This window comes from Heliangelus exortis, chromosome Z (assembly GCF_036169615.1).
Source record: "Heliangelus exortis chromosome Z, bHelExo1.hap1, whole genome shotgun sequence".
NCBI lineage: Eukaryota > Metazoa > Chordata > Aves > Apodiformes > Trochilidae > Heliangelus > Heliangelus exortis.
The window spans coordinates 57,740,939-57,756,023 of record NC_092454.1 but is presented as its reverse complement, the minus strand read 5'-3'; the positions used below and the strand labels follow the sequence as shown (position 1 = coordinate 57,756,023).

General features: G+C 36.9%; 1 protein-coding gene across 3 annotated transcripts in view; it reads right to left on the bottom strand.

Moving 5' to 3' along the window:
• The window catches only part of DTWD2 (DTW domain containing 2), a 78,200-nt gene that overhangs the window by 51,445 nt on the left and 11,670 nt on the right, over window positions 1–15,085 (bottom strand). For 2 of the 3 annotated variants that reach the window (XM_071730493.1, XM_071730491.1), the window contains exons 2-3: window positions 4,555–4,645; window positions 2,361–2,455 (exon numbers count right to left, since the gene is read on the bottom strand). In XM_071730493.1, the coding sequence (XP_071586594.1) occupies window positions 2,361–2,455; window positions 4,555–4,645 (186 nt within the window). The remainder of the gene's footprint in view (window positions 1–2,360; window positions 2,456–4,554; window positions 4,646–15,085) is intronic. The other variant, XM_071730492.1, reaches the window with a different exon arrangement.

The following is a 15,085-nucleotide window of genomic DNA, read 5'->3' as shown; positions in this document are numbered from 1 at the left end:
GCTTGTAAAGCAGCTATCAAATTGCTTGCAGGCAGAATGACTTTTAAGAAAACCAGGAAAAAACCCAAGCCCTGTTTAGTTTAATATGATGTGTGGAAGCAAACTTTACAGCCCACAAAAGGTTATAAAGCAGGTATGTCTGTTATTACAGTGCTGGACACGAGGGGTATTGCTCCTCCTATCTTATGTAATGCAGCTAAATACAGGCAGCTATTTATTACACAAGGTTATATATATGCCTTACAGAATCATGCATATGCACACAAGAAGCAAGGTTATTTGAACAGGCCATCAGTGTAAGTTTCCACCCATCTCTGCATGAACACTGGCCCCTGGTGGTCATAGCAGGGGTCTTTGGATGAAGCAAGTAGTCTTCCTTTCTGTGCAATCTTTTACCTTTGGCACAAAATTCTTGAGTTGCAACCACAGATCTGATTAGACCTTGTTCATATCTAGATGGTAAGTCTTACAGCTAGTTGAGTCTTTGTTTACATTATGAATTCCTGCTACCTACATTCTTATGCAAATGATTTCCAGCTATCTAAAGCAGGAACAAAGTAAAAGGAACTCATTAACTGTTTCATTTTAAATATGCCATAAAACATGAGCTTGACCACTGCAATTGATGAAGCTTTATATAAACCATTAGCAAAGATTCTCACTCTAACAGGAAAGCAGGGATCAGTACAGCCCAGCCCATTTACATGACATGTTTCTACCTCTGTGTGGCAATGCCTGTTCCTTGAACATCAGAAGAGAGAGGGAACTAAAACAATTCCAGGTGATAAATGTGAGCTCTCTGAATACATCTACACAGTTTATGGCCTGAAAGGATGATAGAAGTCCAAAATAATACTGATATGATCCTCTAAACAGCTATTCAAATACTAAGTCCTAGTTGCAAATAAGGAAAATGGATTAAAACTTCATATATAGTTAAAAAAAAAAAATATGTGCAACTAACACATTGCAATGCTGGAAAATAACTTTTCTCCCCTTCTCATCCTTCCTTACCCAAGGAAAGTGGGAAGAACTCCATGACTGAGCGCTCTCAATTTCTGCAGTCTCACTCACATCCACAATATAAAGCAGGCATACTGCAGATTCTCAGAATGGAGCAGTGAGTACAACCTAAATACTTTTTGCACTGTATCCTGGTAAGTCAGCTCACCAAAGTTCATATTAACCTAAGAAAAACTTCCATTTCTTTCACCATGTCCAAGGTTTTTAATGGGAAAAACTTCATAGGAACTAGGTTATTATGGATCTATTTTAACTATTTTGAAGCTGAGATGGTCTATAATTTGTTTTGACCTAAAGAGGATTGTTTAGCTTAGAGAAATATGTCTGACTTCAAACTTATTGAAGCTTCAATACTGTAATCATCACTTCTAAAAAAAATTCTAAGGAAGTCTACTAGAAGCAGACTATCGATAGTGTTCTAACCTGTGCACAGCAATATGAAAAGCTGCTTCATTTTCAGGTTTAATGGGAAGTCAATACAATTTCCCTGTAGCCCAGTACAACTTAGATAAATATTATAGTTACCTTTACAGCAATCTATAGAGAAGTGATGCATTTTTTATGTGCTCTAGCTACTATTCAGGTAGCACAAAAGTGTGGAATCACCATTCTGTATCACCTTGACACTTTTGTTCACTGAACTCTATAAAAAATTTCTCCAACAATTACATTTAGTTTTAGAATTAATTTCTTTCATCGGTATTTCTGATTTTTATTTGCTTTTATCAAAAATGTACGTGGTGAAATTTCACTGGTAATTACTCCAATAACTAGTTTCTAAGAGTTAGCTGAACCTGATGAAGACATTAAGTGGAAGATTTGGATAATATTGTCTAATGTTCCAGAACAATAATTAAAAAAAAAAACAAACCTCAATTATTTGCTTTAATTAATTTCCTTTAGTTAATTTTATGCGAAAGGGGAAGTCATATATCTTCAGTCCAAATGTATATATATGAGGTTTTACCACAGAACTCCCTTATCAAGTGCAATCTCCAACACTCAAGTAAAAACTATTACTTATATTTCAGTAATACCAAATGGTTTTCAGACAAGAAAATGCAGAAATAGAATAGCAAGACAAACTTAATACCAGGTAAGAACAGGACAGAAAAAACAAAGAACTGCAGAAAAAACACCTGAACTTTCCAAGAACACACAGTAAAACCTAGATGAAGACATGTAATTTGCCTTTGCTGGAAGTCAGAAGCTTGTATCAAAAGTGAATGTGCATGGTTGAAATAAAGATTAAGAACAATGCTGGCTATTAATGAAGTAACCAAAACAAAATGTCCGTAATTTACATGACCAGAAAATGCACAGGCAATCCTGCTCACCTGTCTTCACTAAAACGTCGACCAACCAATATTTTGCACTTGTCTGGAGGGAGACAAGCAGCTAGCAAAGGTACTGTCCTTAACACTCGACTTTCCTGTAAAAACAAAAGTTATTTTTTAATAAAATCAAGGAGGGCTTCTATGAATTGTTAATTTTTCCATTAGGAAACATTAGAAACACACTAGTTTTTTGTGTAGTCAAGAAGCATTATAAAATTGAGCTTGAATATTTAGGTTGCAGAACTCAGTTTTCCTATCAAGGAAGGGAGAGCACAGGTTTGTTTGCATTTAGTGAAGACAGAAAGCCAACACAAAAAAACAGATCAAAGTTTCAGTTTATTTATTTATTGCAAGAGGAACAAGGGAAGTTTATTAGCTGAATCTAGCAGGACACTAGGGGTCCTGGATTAAAAAAACATAAAGCCATAAGAAATAAATTCTAACAATATTCTCACCCTGAATGTCTATGATTCTGACAACAAATATCCAAAGATCAGTCCCTAAATCACAGGAATAATTAATGAAAATACAGGAAAGAGGGGCTTGGTCTGTCTTTTGAATTATGAGCTATATATCAACAATTTAATATTTTTAAACAAATAAAGCCTTGATTAGGTCTCTCAGTTCTCTCTGGGCAGCTGTTACCTTCTGCAGCTATTAATGTGCAGCTGCCTACAGCTCTCACTGTCTTGATACCAAAATTCTGTTAGATTAGTTCTGTGAAGACTTTTATCACTGTTGAATAAAATCTTTATTACTTTTGCTTCTTCTGATCTGTATCTACTGATTCTCTATAAATAAAACATGGCATTGAAGGAATAAGTTATCTTACTGCAGTCACCAGCACTTTGCATGGCAGCAGCAGAACGATGTCTCCTAGGGACTGATGAAGATCAAAGTACCTGGGGAGTGAAGTCTTGTCAGGGAGAAGGGAAAATAGCCTTCAAACTACCATTGATTTCTTCTATCTCGACAAAACTGAATAAGTTATCAATGTCAGTACAGTATTATTTGCCTTTATTTCATCATAATTAAATATCACTCCAAATCAGCAGTTAGAGGATCCCTTCTTCATAGAAATATAAGAAGTGGCAATAAAGGAACTGGAAGGAAATAAATTATTTGTCTCTGATAAGCAAAACCAAAAGAATGATCAGTCAAGGGAAAGTTAATCAACTGTTCCCATATCACGTCATTATTTCAAAATTATATATCAAAGAAATACAATCAAAATAATCCATGTTTACAGAAAAATAAAACATAGAAGTCGAAGTAACTTGTTTGGAAACAGAAGCTTAAGAATAGCTAAGTCAAATATTAACATGAAAAAAGGTTTCATTTGTTTATAGTTTTTCTTCATTAAAAACCCTTTGTAGTTATGCTATAGACAAATTGTTATTATAATGGCTATTTTCCATTTACTGGTTTGAAAGTGAGCAATTACTATCTCCACTGTTCTTCTCTGTGTTATAACATTGATATGCAACTCTGTTCATTCATTATTTGACCATTAGAGCATATTTAGAGAAAGGGGACTTATCTACTGGTTTGACCTTGGTTAGACTCCAGGTGTCCACCAAGCTGCTCTATACCCTTCCTCAGCAGGGCAGGGAGGAGAAAATAAGATGTAAATGTACTCATGAGTCGATATAAAAGCAGATTAATGAAGAAAAGCAAAGGTCATGTGTGGAGGCGAAGGAAATAAAAAATATTTCCCTCTACTTCCCATCAGCAGGCAATGTCCAGCCCCTTCCTGGGAAACAGGACTTGAGCACACATAGCAATTGCTCCAGAAGACAACTGACTTAGGAACAAATGCTGTGCTGACCCCTCCATCCCCAGTTTTTATTGGTTCATATGGTATCAGCTTCAATAAGCCCTTTCTGCCTATGCCCCCTCTGAATCTCTTGCACACCCCCAGGCTACTGACCTTTGGAGGGACAGCCCTGATGGTGTGCCAGCACTGCTCAGCAGCAGCCCAAACACTGGTGTGTTACTAACATTGCTCAGTAATTCAGAAAAGCTGAATAAAAGATACAATAACCCAACTTTATTTCTATCAACAATGTTTCAAATATCAAGTTAAAAGGAAAAAACATGATATGATGTTAACAGCATAGCTGTTTCCTCTTGCCTACCATTTGCTGAATTAAGATTATAGACAAACTAAAACAATTGCTACATCTTTACTCACCTCTGCTGGATGCTGAATTATATACAAGCAGGTGGAGATCTTTAGTGGATGTATTGGCAGGAATGGACATAAACACACTTTCTGAGGACGGCTACATGACAGAAATGAGAGAAAAATAAAAATAATCAGCAGTTTATGAAAGATGGCATAAATATGTTGCACAAAGACATCCCATGTCCCAAGAGGTGCACAAAGAAATTTCCCTTATGACACAGTGTATTAAACCTGATGTAATTTTCTGTTTGAAACTTTTTCTGTTCCTAAAACTAAAGCAACCCTTTCATTAAAATAAAAGTTTTGACAATCGTGTTCATACTCCTACTGTAGTCTGGCTAGGACTGAAGCACTACGCAAACCCTTTCATCAACTTCAGAAGGAATAACTTAATAGTATCCATACCTCAGTCAGAGAAGGCTGTTACTGCTTTTGTTAAGGGTATGGTTAAACAATTTGATTAAATATTGATTCAATATTATACTAGAATATATAATTTTTATAATTGATTTAATAGTTATAATCAATTTATTACAATAGAAATTTTAGATATATACAAACAGAGGAACCCACATATGCTGTATTTATGATTGGGTTATTTTTTTATAATTTTATCTGTGTTGAAATATATAGTAGACATACAATATGAAAACAAAAAAATCTTTATTAGGAAATTTTAAGCTAAGACTGAAAAAAGAAAATTAAATCCTTCGGTGTAATGCATGTACCTATTAAAATAACTGCCAAAACTGTATCTGAATAAATGGACTTGAATATTGCTTGGCATGAAAATAATATACTGAATGATCAAGAATAAACAGAAGCAAACAACTAAGCTTGAAGTTATACAAAACGTAACTGAATTTATTACATTAAAAACACACATACACATGCACAGAAGTCACTATAGCTACCTGCATTCACTATTCAGTAACTCAGAATAATAAAGAATTTCCTTAGCAGTGAGATATTACCAGGATTGACCACTTGAAATAATATCATCTCTGCAAACAAAGCTCTCTGATGCTTAAAAAATACAAACTTGGGATTTTCAGTAGAATGCTGAGGACTCAAAGCACAACTTCACCTATATCCTCATTGTAATCTTTACTGACGATTTTGCATGTTGATCACATTTGAGAGACAGTAAGACAGTAACCATTTCAGTAAACAAGACTTACAGAAAAGACAATTCTGAAGTTGGGTCCAGGTCAGATCTGCAATGAGCCCAATGGCCACTGTGCTTTCTTGTCCACAAGGGCAGAAACCCAGTCAAGTATACTAAATAATGTTACAGTAATTCACAACAGTATAACTGCTTCCTCCTGAAACATTAGTGCTGAGCAGTAAATGGTGGCATTATAAAAAGGCAAAAACAATAGATCTCATAGCCAAGAACCCAGTCTAATCACAAAATGGAAATTATTCTCATGTATTCACCTGATACACAATTCCAGTGGACTGCTGTTTCTATTTCCTTTGCATTTCTAGCACTGAATATTCAGTTAACTGAAACCAACCTGGCTTCCAGGCCTGGTGGGTCTAATTTCAGAAGCTGTCTAGCACTGTACCTCTGCCTTTTTTTCCAAAATTTTCCCATGTGTAACCAATTTAAACTGAAATTTCTGAAAAGTTTTGTTAACAACCTGGAAGCAGCAAATACCTCCAGAGGTTGGTTGTTCTGTGTGCCACAGTTGCTAAGTAGAAGTTAATCCTCTTTTTGATCATCAGATTTAGTAGAAACTCGATTTCATACTAAGTGCAATTCCTTAGTTTCTCCCCATTATTAAATGCTAATTAACAAGAGAACTAACAAGAGAAGTTTTTAAACTTCTTCCCATTATAGCATTTTCTTCTGAGGAGAAATTAAGGCACGAAAATCTGCTACATAAAGCTTTTCCAAGACACTCAGCTGGTGACTTAAGTCCAAAGAGCTGCATTGTTCACTGCCTTTCATAAGCAGGCGGAAATAGTTTCCAGTGATTTCTGACCTCAGGGTGTTTAGCTGGTTAGATACAGCTGACGTATTTTCAAGCCTTCCCTTTGTATATGCTTTTTTTGGTTTTCACACTGGCTTGGATTTTTTAAAGGCAGTTTTTTAAGCTTTTTAAACCTCATCAAAAAAAAAAAAATACCCAGAAAGAAAGACTTTCAAATAGTTACAGTATAAAATCTAACTATAATTTGATTTCTGGGGAGCAGAGCAAAAACCATGACAAATAAAACACTTCTCAATATAATTTAATTACTTACATATGTATATACATTACTTAAACTTAAGCACCCAATTAGGTACCGAATTACGTTGAATACGTATTTTTCCAACCCCATCCTGAGAACACGAGACTTACTTCTGTACCTTCATTTTGGTACGTAACAGTTACTGTGCCAAGAAAAAAAAAAAAAGGTTATTCTTACATGAAACTGACATTACCAGCCTGCTTCAGTCAAACAGGCAGCACTGTAGAACAAGAGAAGTTCTGTTCCACCCCCACAAAAGACTCCTTTGCTCTGCGAAAGGCCACCTATGCAGAAAAAGCTGTTTGTCTTTTTCTTTTGCTTAAAGATTCTGCTTCAGTCTTGCCCTACAAACATAGCTAATGTTACAAAAGAGTTGGGGCCACACCAGGCAACTTATTTAATGATGGAAAGCAGTTTTCTCCCATTTCTGGAAATAAAGTATGAATCTTCTCCAGGCAGGCCCAATACTATTCAGAATATTTGGAAAAAGGTTTTTGGATGGAGATTAGGATACAAAGGAGGGCATTTTTTACATTATTATTCACCTGTATGTAGTTTCACTACAACGTAAAACTATACAGTGGGTTTTTACCTGCTTTTCAACACAGCATTTTCTAAATTAAAAACTGATGAAAGAAGCACTCCATACCCAAAAGACAGCCATGCACACACACAAATTTCTCATAGCTTTCCTTCCATTATTCACACCCAAATTAATGATATTCAGATTCAGAATAAAATTTAGCCTATTTTTGCCAGCAGAACGGAATCTGGAGAGGGGACTATGCTGTGCTCTAGTATCATGTTTAGTGATTGCTAGTTTCTGGGCAGAGATATTCTAAAAGTGAATATGCAGCAGCCTGTAAAACATAAGCTAATTCTAGAACTTCTTCTAGGTGTCTGTATGATTTTCTTACAAATACAGATGTCCTCACTTGACTTGGTACTTATTTGTACCATTTGCTTCCTGTTTTACCTTCTTACACATCCAAACAGCTTCTGGAAAAAAGGCACCATTCTGGGATAGCAAATCAGTGTACTTTCACAGCCATATTCAGAAAATTAAGCTAGGTAATTCAAGGATTTAAACAAACCCTGAGTAAGCAAATAATGTTAGAATTTTATTTTCACCATTTGCACATTTCTAGGGAAAGCTATAAAGATATTATACGTGCCAACCACATGTTCTAGAAACAATAGTAAACCAAAGAGGAATCTGATGATTTTAAACTACTACCACTTGTAGCAACAAATGTTCCAAATATATTGCCAAGGTCAGGCTCCAGACCCTGTATTTTCAAAGAAACATGCCTGCCCAAACAGAAACAGCTCACTCAAGTAAATTAGATTTCTCTGTGGTTTAGATCAAAACACCACAGGTTTCCAGGTCAAAATACAACTGAGAAGTCTGGAGAAAAGCACAGTTATCTTATGTCTGCCTCATAATAATGTTTTAATACATACTGTATATTAACACAAGCCCATTACACACATGTATTAAAACAACATGCAGGTGTTTTATAAAGGTGTGTTGCAATTTTAAAGTAAAAGTAAAGTAAAATATATAAGCATATATATTGATCAAATTTGAGAACAAATGCTATTTTTGATAGCTTTGTGTTGGAGGAAAAATATAAAATTTAACATAGTTTAAAGACTAAATTTTGTACCTTCCACCTTAAACACTTCCTGTTTTGGGCCAGGATACAGCTAATTTTCTATCTTTTAATTTTACTTTCAGTTAAGTCTCTCACAAGTAGCTGTTAATTGTCATTCCAGCATTAAATAGTGACAACTCTACATCAATAGAACGACCACAAAAGAACTGGTGGATTAAGTTAAACACAGATAAACATAAAATTACACATTTGGGAAGAAACAAATCCAATCCAACACACATAAAAAACTCCAAGGCTTGGTATTTATGGAAACTTGCCCATCCTCTCATCCTAATAGTTGAGAAACAGATTTAAACTAGACACTCCATGGCAGATGTTCCAAATATACAAGTTCTATTGATCTGCTTTGTTAACTGAGGCTCACAGATGCTTTTAAACTACTGATTAAGAGGGAAACTGTGAACTAAAATATTGAGATAATAAATGAAGGAACTACCTGAAGTTCTCCCTCTTCTTTTGTTTTAAAATTGAACAGATGAGCCAATTTAATCATTACCACCACTCCAATTATTATGAGCTGCCCTTATTTTCTCAGTAGCAGGTAGTCTGTAGATAATGTGGCCAAGTGATTTAAGGCAATATAAGATGGCTGCTTAACTTTACCATGTAAATATTTCTCAAAGTTTTTCACCTAGAGGGCAGTTGAGCAGTGGAACAGGGCAATAGTCACAGCACCAAGTCCCCCTGAGTTCAAGAAGTGCTTGGATGATGCTCTCAGGCACATAGTGTGATCCTGGGTGTGCCCTACACAGGGACAGAGTGTTGGACTTGATGATCCTGATAGATTCCTTCCAACTCAGCATATTCTATGATTCTGTGGTCTCTTAGCTGCTCACTAGTAGTACTTCCCTTGTTGAAAGGTAGGGACATGTCTTCCTGTCCTACTTTCTGAACCTCTTTCTGTATCTTGCCTCTGAGGTGGTCGGCAGATTGAGATTCTGCCACTTCGCTCTGCTAAGACCTCACCTGAAGTATTGCATCCAGATCTGGAGCCCTCAACAAAGGAAGGACGTGGACCTGATGGAGTGGGTCCAGAGGAGGGCCACCAAACTGATCAGGGGCTGGAACACCTCTCCTACAAAGACAGGTTGAGGGAGCTGGGATTGTTCAGCCTGGAGAAAAGAAAGCTTCAGGGAAACCTAATAGTGACCTTCCAGTGTCTGTAGGGGGCCTACAGAAAGGATGGAGATGGACTGAAGGCAAGCAGTTGTAGTGATAGGATGCAGGGTAATGGTTTTATATTAGAGAAAAATAGATTTACATCAGATGTTAGGAAAAAATTCTTTACCTTGAGGGTAGTGAAAAAATGGAACAGCTCCTACATGCAACAGAATAAAGTTCAGCAAGGTAACTGTTCATAACAAGAGCACAGCCTATATGTGGTCCCATTTTAACTTTTACTTTCACAGCAACACAATACTTTACAGAACTATGTCCTGAGCTCTTCCTGGAAAAAATGGGACAAAATGTATCTCAAAAAGCAAAATCATCAAAACTATCCTCAATGCAAGCCTTACAGAGGCTGTTATGTTAGTGATAATTTTGAGCTTAAGAGTTTTCTGTCATTTACACCCAGACAGTGGAAATGGGATTTACAACAGCAACTCATTTCTTTCTCAGCACCAGACAGCTATCAGTTTATAATGCTTTTCAAAGCCCAACTGGTTTGGATTTGAATTGCAGCAAAACATTTTGAAAAGTTTCTCTCGCAAATATTATAAAATGTCAGTTGTCCCAGATTTAAGACTAAAACTGGGGAAAAAAAGGCAGCTCTCAAGGTAGATAGAAGCAGACATTTATTTCATAACAAACTCAGGGTTCTCACTAACGACTAATTTAGGCAAGTAAGTAAATGAATAAATGTGTGTGCATATGTATACATATTTGTTTCCAGAAAATGTGTATTTGTTAAATGATCAAAAAATAGTAATGGAAACAACCTTCCTTGTGAAGCATTTGTAGTTTATGTATCATTCCAAACTTCTTTTCTATTTTGCATTATCATATTTTTCACAGTGTTTTTGAACACTAAGTACACAGTACAACAGGTGATTTGTTGCTGGTCCTATTTATTGAAGAGACAGTTCTAACTAGAGAACAGCCATTTACAGGTGAAGCTGCTTTTATGGAGAAGTTTGTGACAGTGACAGGCAATTACATTAGAAGTATTTTAAATCAATTTGTGCATTTCCTTGAGACCTCAACATTATAAGAGAACAGGTTACAAAAAAAAAATAGTAGCGCTTTTTTGACACATCTATATGTATTAATGTTAATTGTAAATTGTCCTCAAGGAGTGTTCTTTTACATGTTTTCTGAAGGTAAACAGAAAAATATCAGTGTATTTCAGAAATGAGGACAAGGTCCATGTCACCTATATTAAAGGCTTTAAGTTGTGAAATGTTCTCATGCAATCATTTCCCAAGGCAAATAACCTCTTTCCCTGACCATTACATCATAAATAAAGGTTGAACAAGTAAATTTGGGCATTTTTTTAGCCTGGAATCTTCATGGCAGCTTTGCAAGGCTAATCTGAACATAAAAAAAACAACAAATATCTTCTAAAGCTACAAACCAGAATAGATAGGGAAAATGTGGGCCCGCTCTGGAATGAAATAGGAGAGCTGCTTATCCAAGATACAGAAAAGGTTGAGGTGCTCAAGGACTTTTTTGCCTCAGTCTTCACTGGCAAGTACTCAAGCCACACCATACAAGTCACAGATGGAAAAGGAAGGGATATGGAGAGGGAAGAACCACTCACAGTAGAAAAAGAGCAGGTTCAAGACCATCTCAGAAACCTGAAGGTGTACAAGGCCATGGAACCTGATGAGATACATCTGCAGGTCCTGAGGGAACAGGCAGCTGAAGTTGCAAAGCCACCAGTGATCATACTTGACAGTCAGGCGAAATTCCCACAGACCAGAAGAGAGGAAACATGATTCCCATGTTTAAAAAGGGAACATGGAAGACCTGGGGAACTACAGGGTTGGAACTGGCTGGATGGTCACACTCAAAGAGTTGTGGTCAATGGTACAATGTCCAGGTGGAGACCAGTAATGAGTGGCATTCCTCAGGGGTCAGTACTGGGACCAGTGCTGTTTAACACCTCTACTGAGAACATGGACAGTGGGACTGAGCGCACCCTTAGGAAGTTTACCAGCAACACCAAACTGTGTGGTGTGGTCAACACACTGGTGGAAAGGGAGGTCACCCAGTGGGACCTTGACAGGAGTGCCAGTGTAAACCACACTAAGTTCAACAAGGCCAGATCAAGGTCATGCGTATGGATTGGGGCAATCCTAAACACACACACAGGCTGGGCAGAGAATGGATTAAAAGCAGCCCTGAGGAGAACAGCTGGGGATGCTTGTTGATTAAAAAAGTTCAGCATGAACCAGCAATGTGCACTCGCAGACCTGAAGCCAACCACATCCCAGGCTGCACCAGAAACAGCCTGGACAGCAGGCTGGGGGAGGTGATTCTTCCCCTCTGCTCCACTCTTCTGACCATACATGGAGTACTGTGTCCAGGTCTGGGGCTCCAGAGGAGGGATACAAAGATGATCACAGAGCTGGATAACCTCTCCTATGAAGACCTGCTGAGAGAGTTGGGGTTGTTCAGCCTGGAGAAGAGAAGGCTCCACAGAGACCTTCTAGCAGCCTTCCAGTACCTGAAGGGGGCCTACAAGAATGATGCGGAGGGACTTCTTGCTAGGGCACAATGTGACAGGACAAGGGATAATGCTATTAAGCTGGAAGAGGGTGGATTTAGGTTAAATATTAGGATGAAATTCTTTACCATTAGGGTGGTGAGGCACTGCCAGAGATTGCTCAGAGTTGTGGCTGCCCCCTCCCTGGAAGTGTTCAAGGCCAGGTTGGATGGGGCTTTGAGCAACCCAGCCTAGTGGCAGTGGGTCTGGAACTAGATGATCTTTAAGGTTCCTACTAACTCAAATCATTCTATGAAATCTATGATACAAAGAAGAAAAGAACAAAATATCCATCCTGTGTATTTTCCTAACTTATTATATAGAAGCAGACCTTGGCAGACAGCTTTCCTTGCAAATAAATGAAATTAACAAATCAATAGGATACTACTTTTTCAACTATTTCGACTGTTTACATTAAAGTTGGCTGTGATTTAGACTATAACTAATGGAAGTAAATAAAAGGAAAAAAAAAGCATTTAGCTTATACAGCACTGCAGTAATTACAGAAAGGCCAGGAAAGCCAAAATCTAATGAGCCGGAGATTGTTGACATTTTCATGCATCTTGGCTCTAAAGTCTGGCAAAATAGCTGGCACTCTGACAAGCTTGATGCCAGACAGTTAGCAGAGCTTTAAATTTGTTGAAGAGGGTGAAGTGATAATAGCATTTAAAATGAGCCCGTGAGACATTAAGATTAAGAAGTTAAACTCAAGTTTTACATTGCCAGCTTTTTAATTCCCAATCTGCCTCAGAAGTTTAGAGGCTGTCACAGGAAAAGACAAATCAGGAAAAAACCTATAACAAAAAAAGTTTCATTATTTCCTGGGGAAAGAGGAACAATAAAGAAAAAAAATTGCAACAATACAAAATTAGCATCTTGATTCTTCCATCCATCTGTACATATGCAGAGAACACTCCAGGTAACAGCATAAAGTAAAACCAGAAGTATATTTTTAAAGAGCATATGAAGTACCTAAATGAACGTTTCTTAAGTTAAATGAGTTTTTTGTATATCATGGGATGAAGGTTGGGTATTTTTGCAAAACTACAGAAATAAATTTATTTGAATGTTTGCCTCAGCTGAAGAGTTACATCTCCACAAGTGCTGCTTAATATTTTAGCCTTCAAAATAATAAATAAAGAGAAACTGTGCCATTGGCTTTATGTGAAAAAGTTCAACTATAGTTTATTTATGTTGATATGTAGCTTGTCAAAAAGATGGTTCAGAAGTGCCTTCAGCTAAAAATGTTAGACCAAAGCATTTCCAACACAAGAACACAAAATGCTTATAAAAATAAAGATTCCAAGGGACTCTCTCGAAGTTTTCATTTCTAACCCTTCCTTAATTTATTTTTCTCCATCTATTTTAACAGAAGAGACACTAAATATGAACTTGGTGAAGGCAGGAGTTTATAAACCAGTTTATACAATCTGACTTTTTCCCCTTTCTAAACTCTTGCTATATATAAGTAAGAAGAAAGGTGTAGGCAGTTACTTGACTAGAATTAGACTTTTATCTATTTACCTGCAACAACATTGTGTATTAAGAAAGCCTGTAGTAATCTGTCTCAAAATATTTTGACTAAAAATGAAAAGCTGAAAACTAAAGACATGGAAAAGAACAGGGCACAGAGCACTAAGCTATAAAAGAGAGAAGCAGGAAAGTACTTGCTGTGTGGTTTCCACAGCAAGGACCACATGGATGCTCTTGCCATGCAGAGGGTGCCCTCCCCAGGCAGCACCCAGCTGTCCACCACTGCTGTGCCCACAGCCCCCCCACTGCTGCACCTGCTCCTCAGCCACTCCAATTTCAGCAAGCTTCAAAATAAAAAATTCCATTCAGTATTAAGTTCTACTTAATACTGTGGGATGGAATTTTAGCAAACATCAATACACTCACCAGCAATTAAGGGTTTTAGCATTATTTCAGCTTCTGCTTAGGTTAGTGACAAATAACTATGATTCAGTTGTATATGTACACAATTAGTCACAAATTTTATTACATTTTTATATAGATTTGCAAGACAAATCAAAAACGGAGGCTAACTATCCCTTCTCCCTGTCTCCTCCTCAGTCTGGCACACTGGTATGGGAGAACACAAGCTCTTAATACTGCAGAGAACGAAGGGGAAGGTAGCTTGAGAAGCTGAAGGATTAAAACAGTGCTAGCTGGAGCTGGTAAAAGTACATTCCAGCTGCATTTAGTGGTTCAAACACCAATTGAAGGAGTTTAAATGCAGTCAACATATCTCAAGTTAAATTACCTGAAAGTTTAACGCATTGTTCTTTTATTGTTGGTATCTTCATTAATACAGGATAACAAGAATTTACGTAAGAATAAAATCTTCTAACACAAACTTCCATGTCACAGTTTACGAATTTTTTCAGTTTTGATTTGAAGTTAGTTTGAGTTACATCCACAACTTTCTCTTGTTTCAAAACTACAAATACTTACAAAACTGACTTTTCTGTCTTCACACAAGCAATAGTCTTTTAATATCTGAAATTTAGTTCTGCCCAAGCAACTTTACCTTATTTACCTAACTCTAAGGACAGAGCCTGTTGGCTCACATATATCTTACTTGATGACAGCAAAACAAGTCTGCATCCTTATTTGAAACAACAAAACAGAAAGATGAGTTAAAAGCTCAGTTATGTAGCAAATGAAGCCAGAAGTGAATTCTGCCATTGATTTTTAGTGAAAGCAGGTTCAGTACCCACACATTTCAGAAGTTAAAAGAACTACACTTTTGTACCTCTCAATCCATGCAGCTGTCACTTAGTGCTATGAATTTAACCTTTCTTTCACAGAAAAAAAAAAAAAAAGGTATTGCTATTCTTCATTTTGTTAAAACAGATGTACACACTATAGAAAACCCATTCTAATCCACACTGAGCATTGACATAAC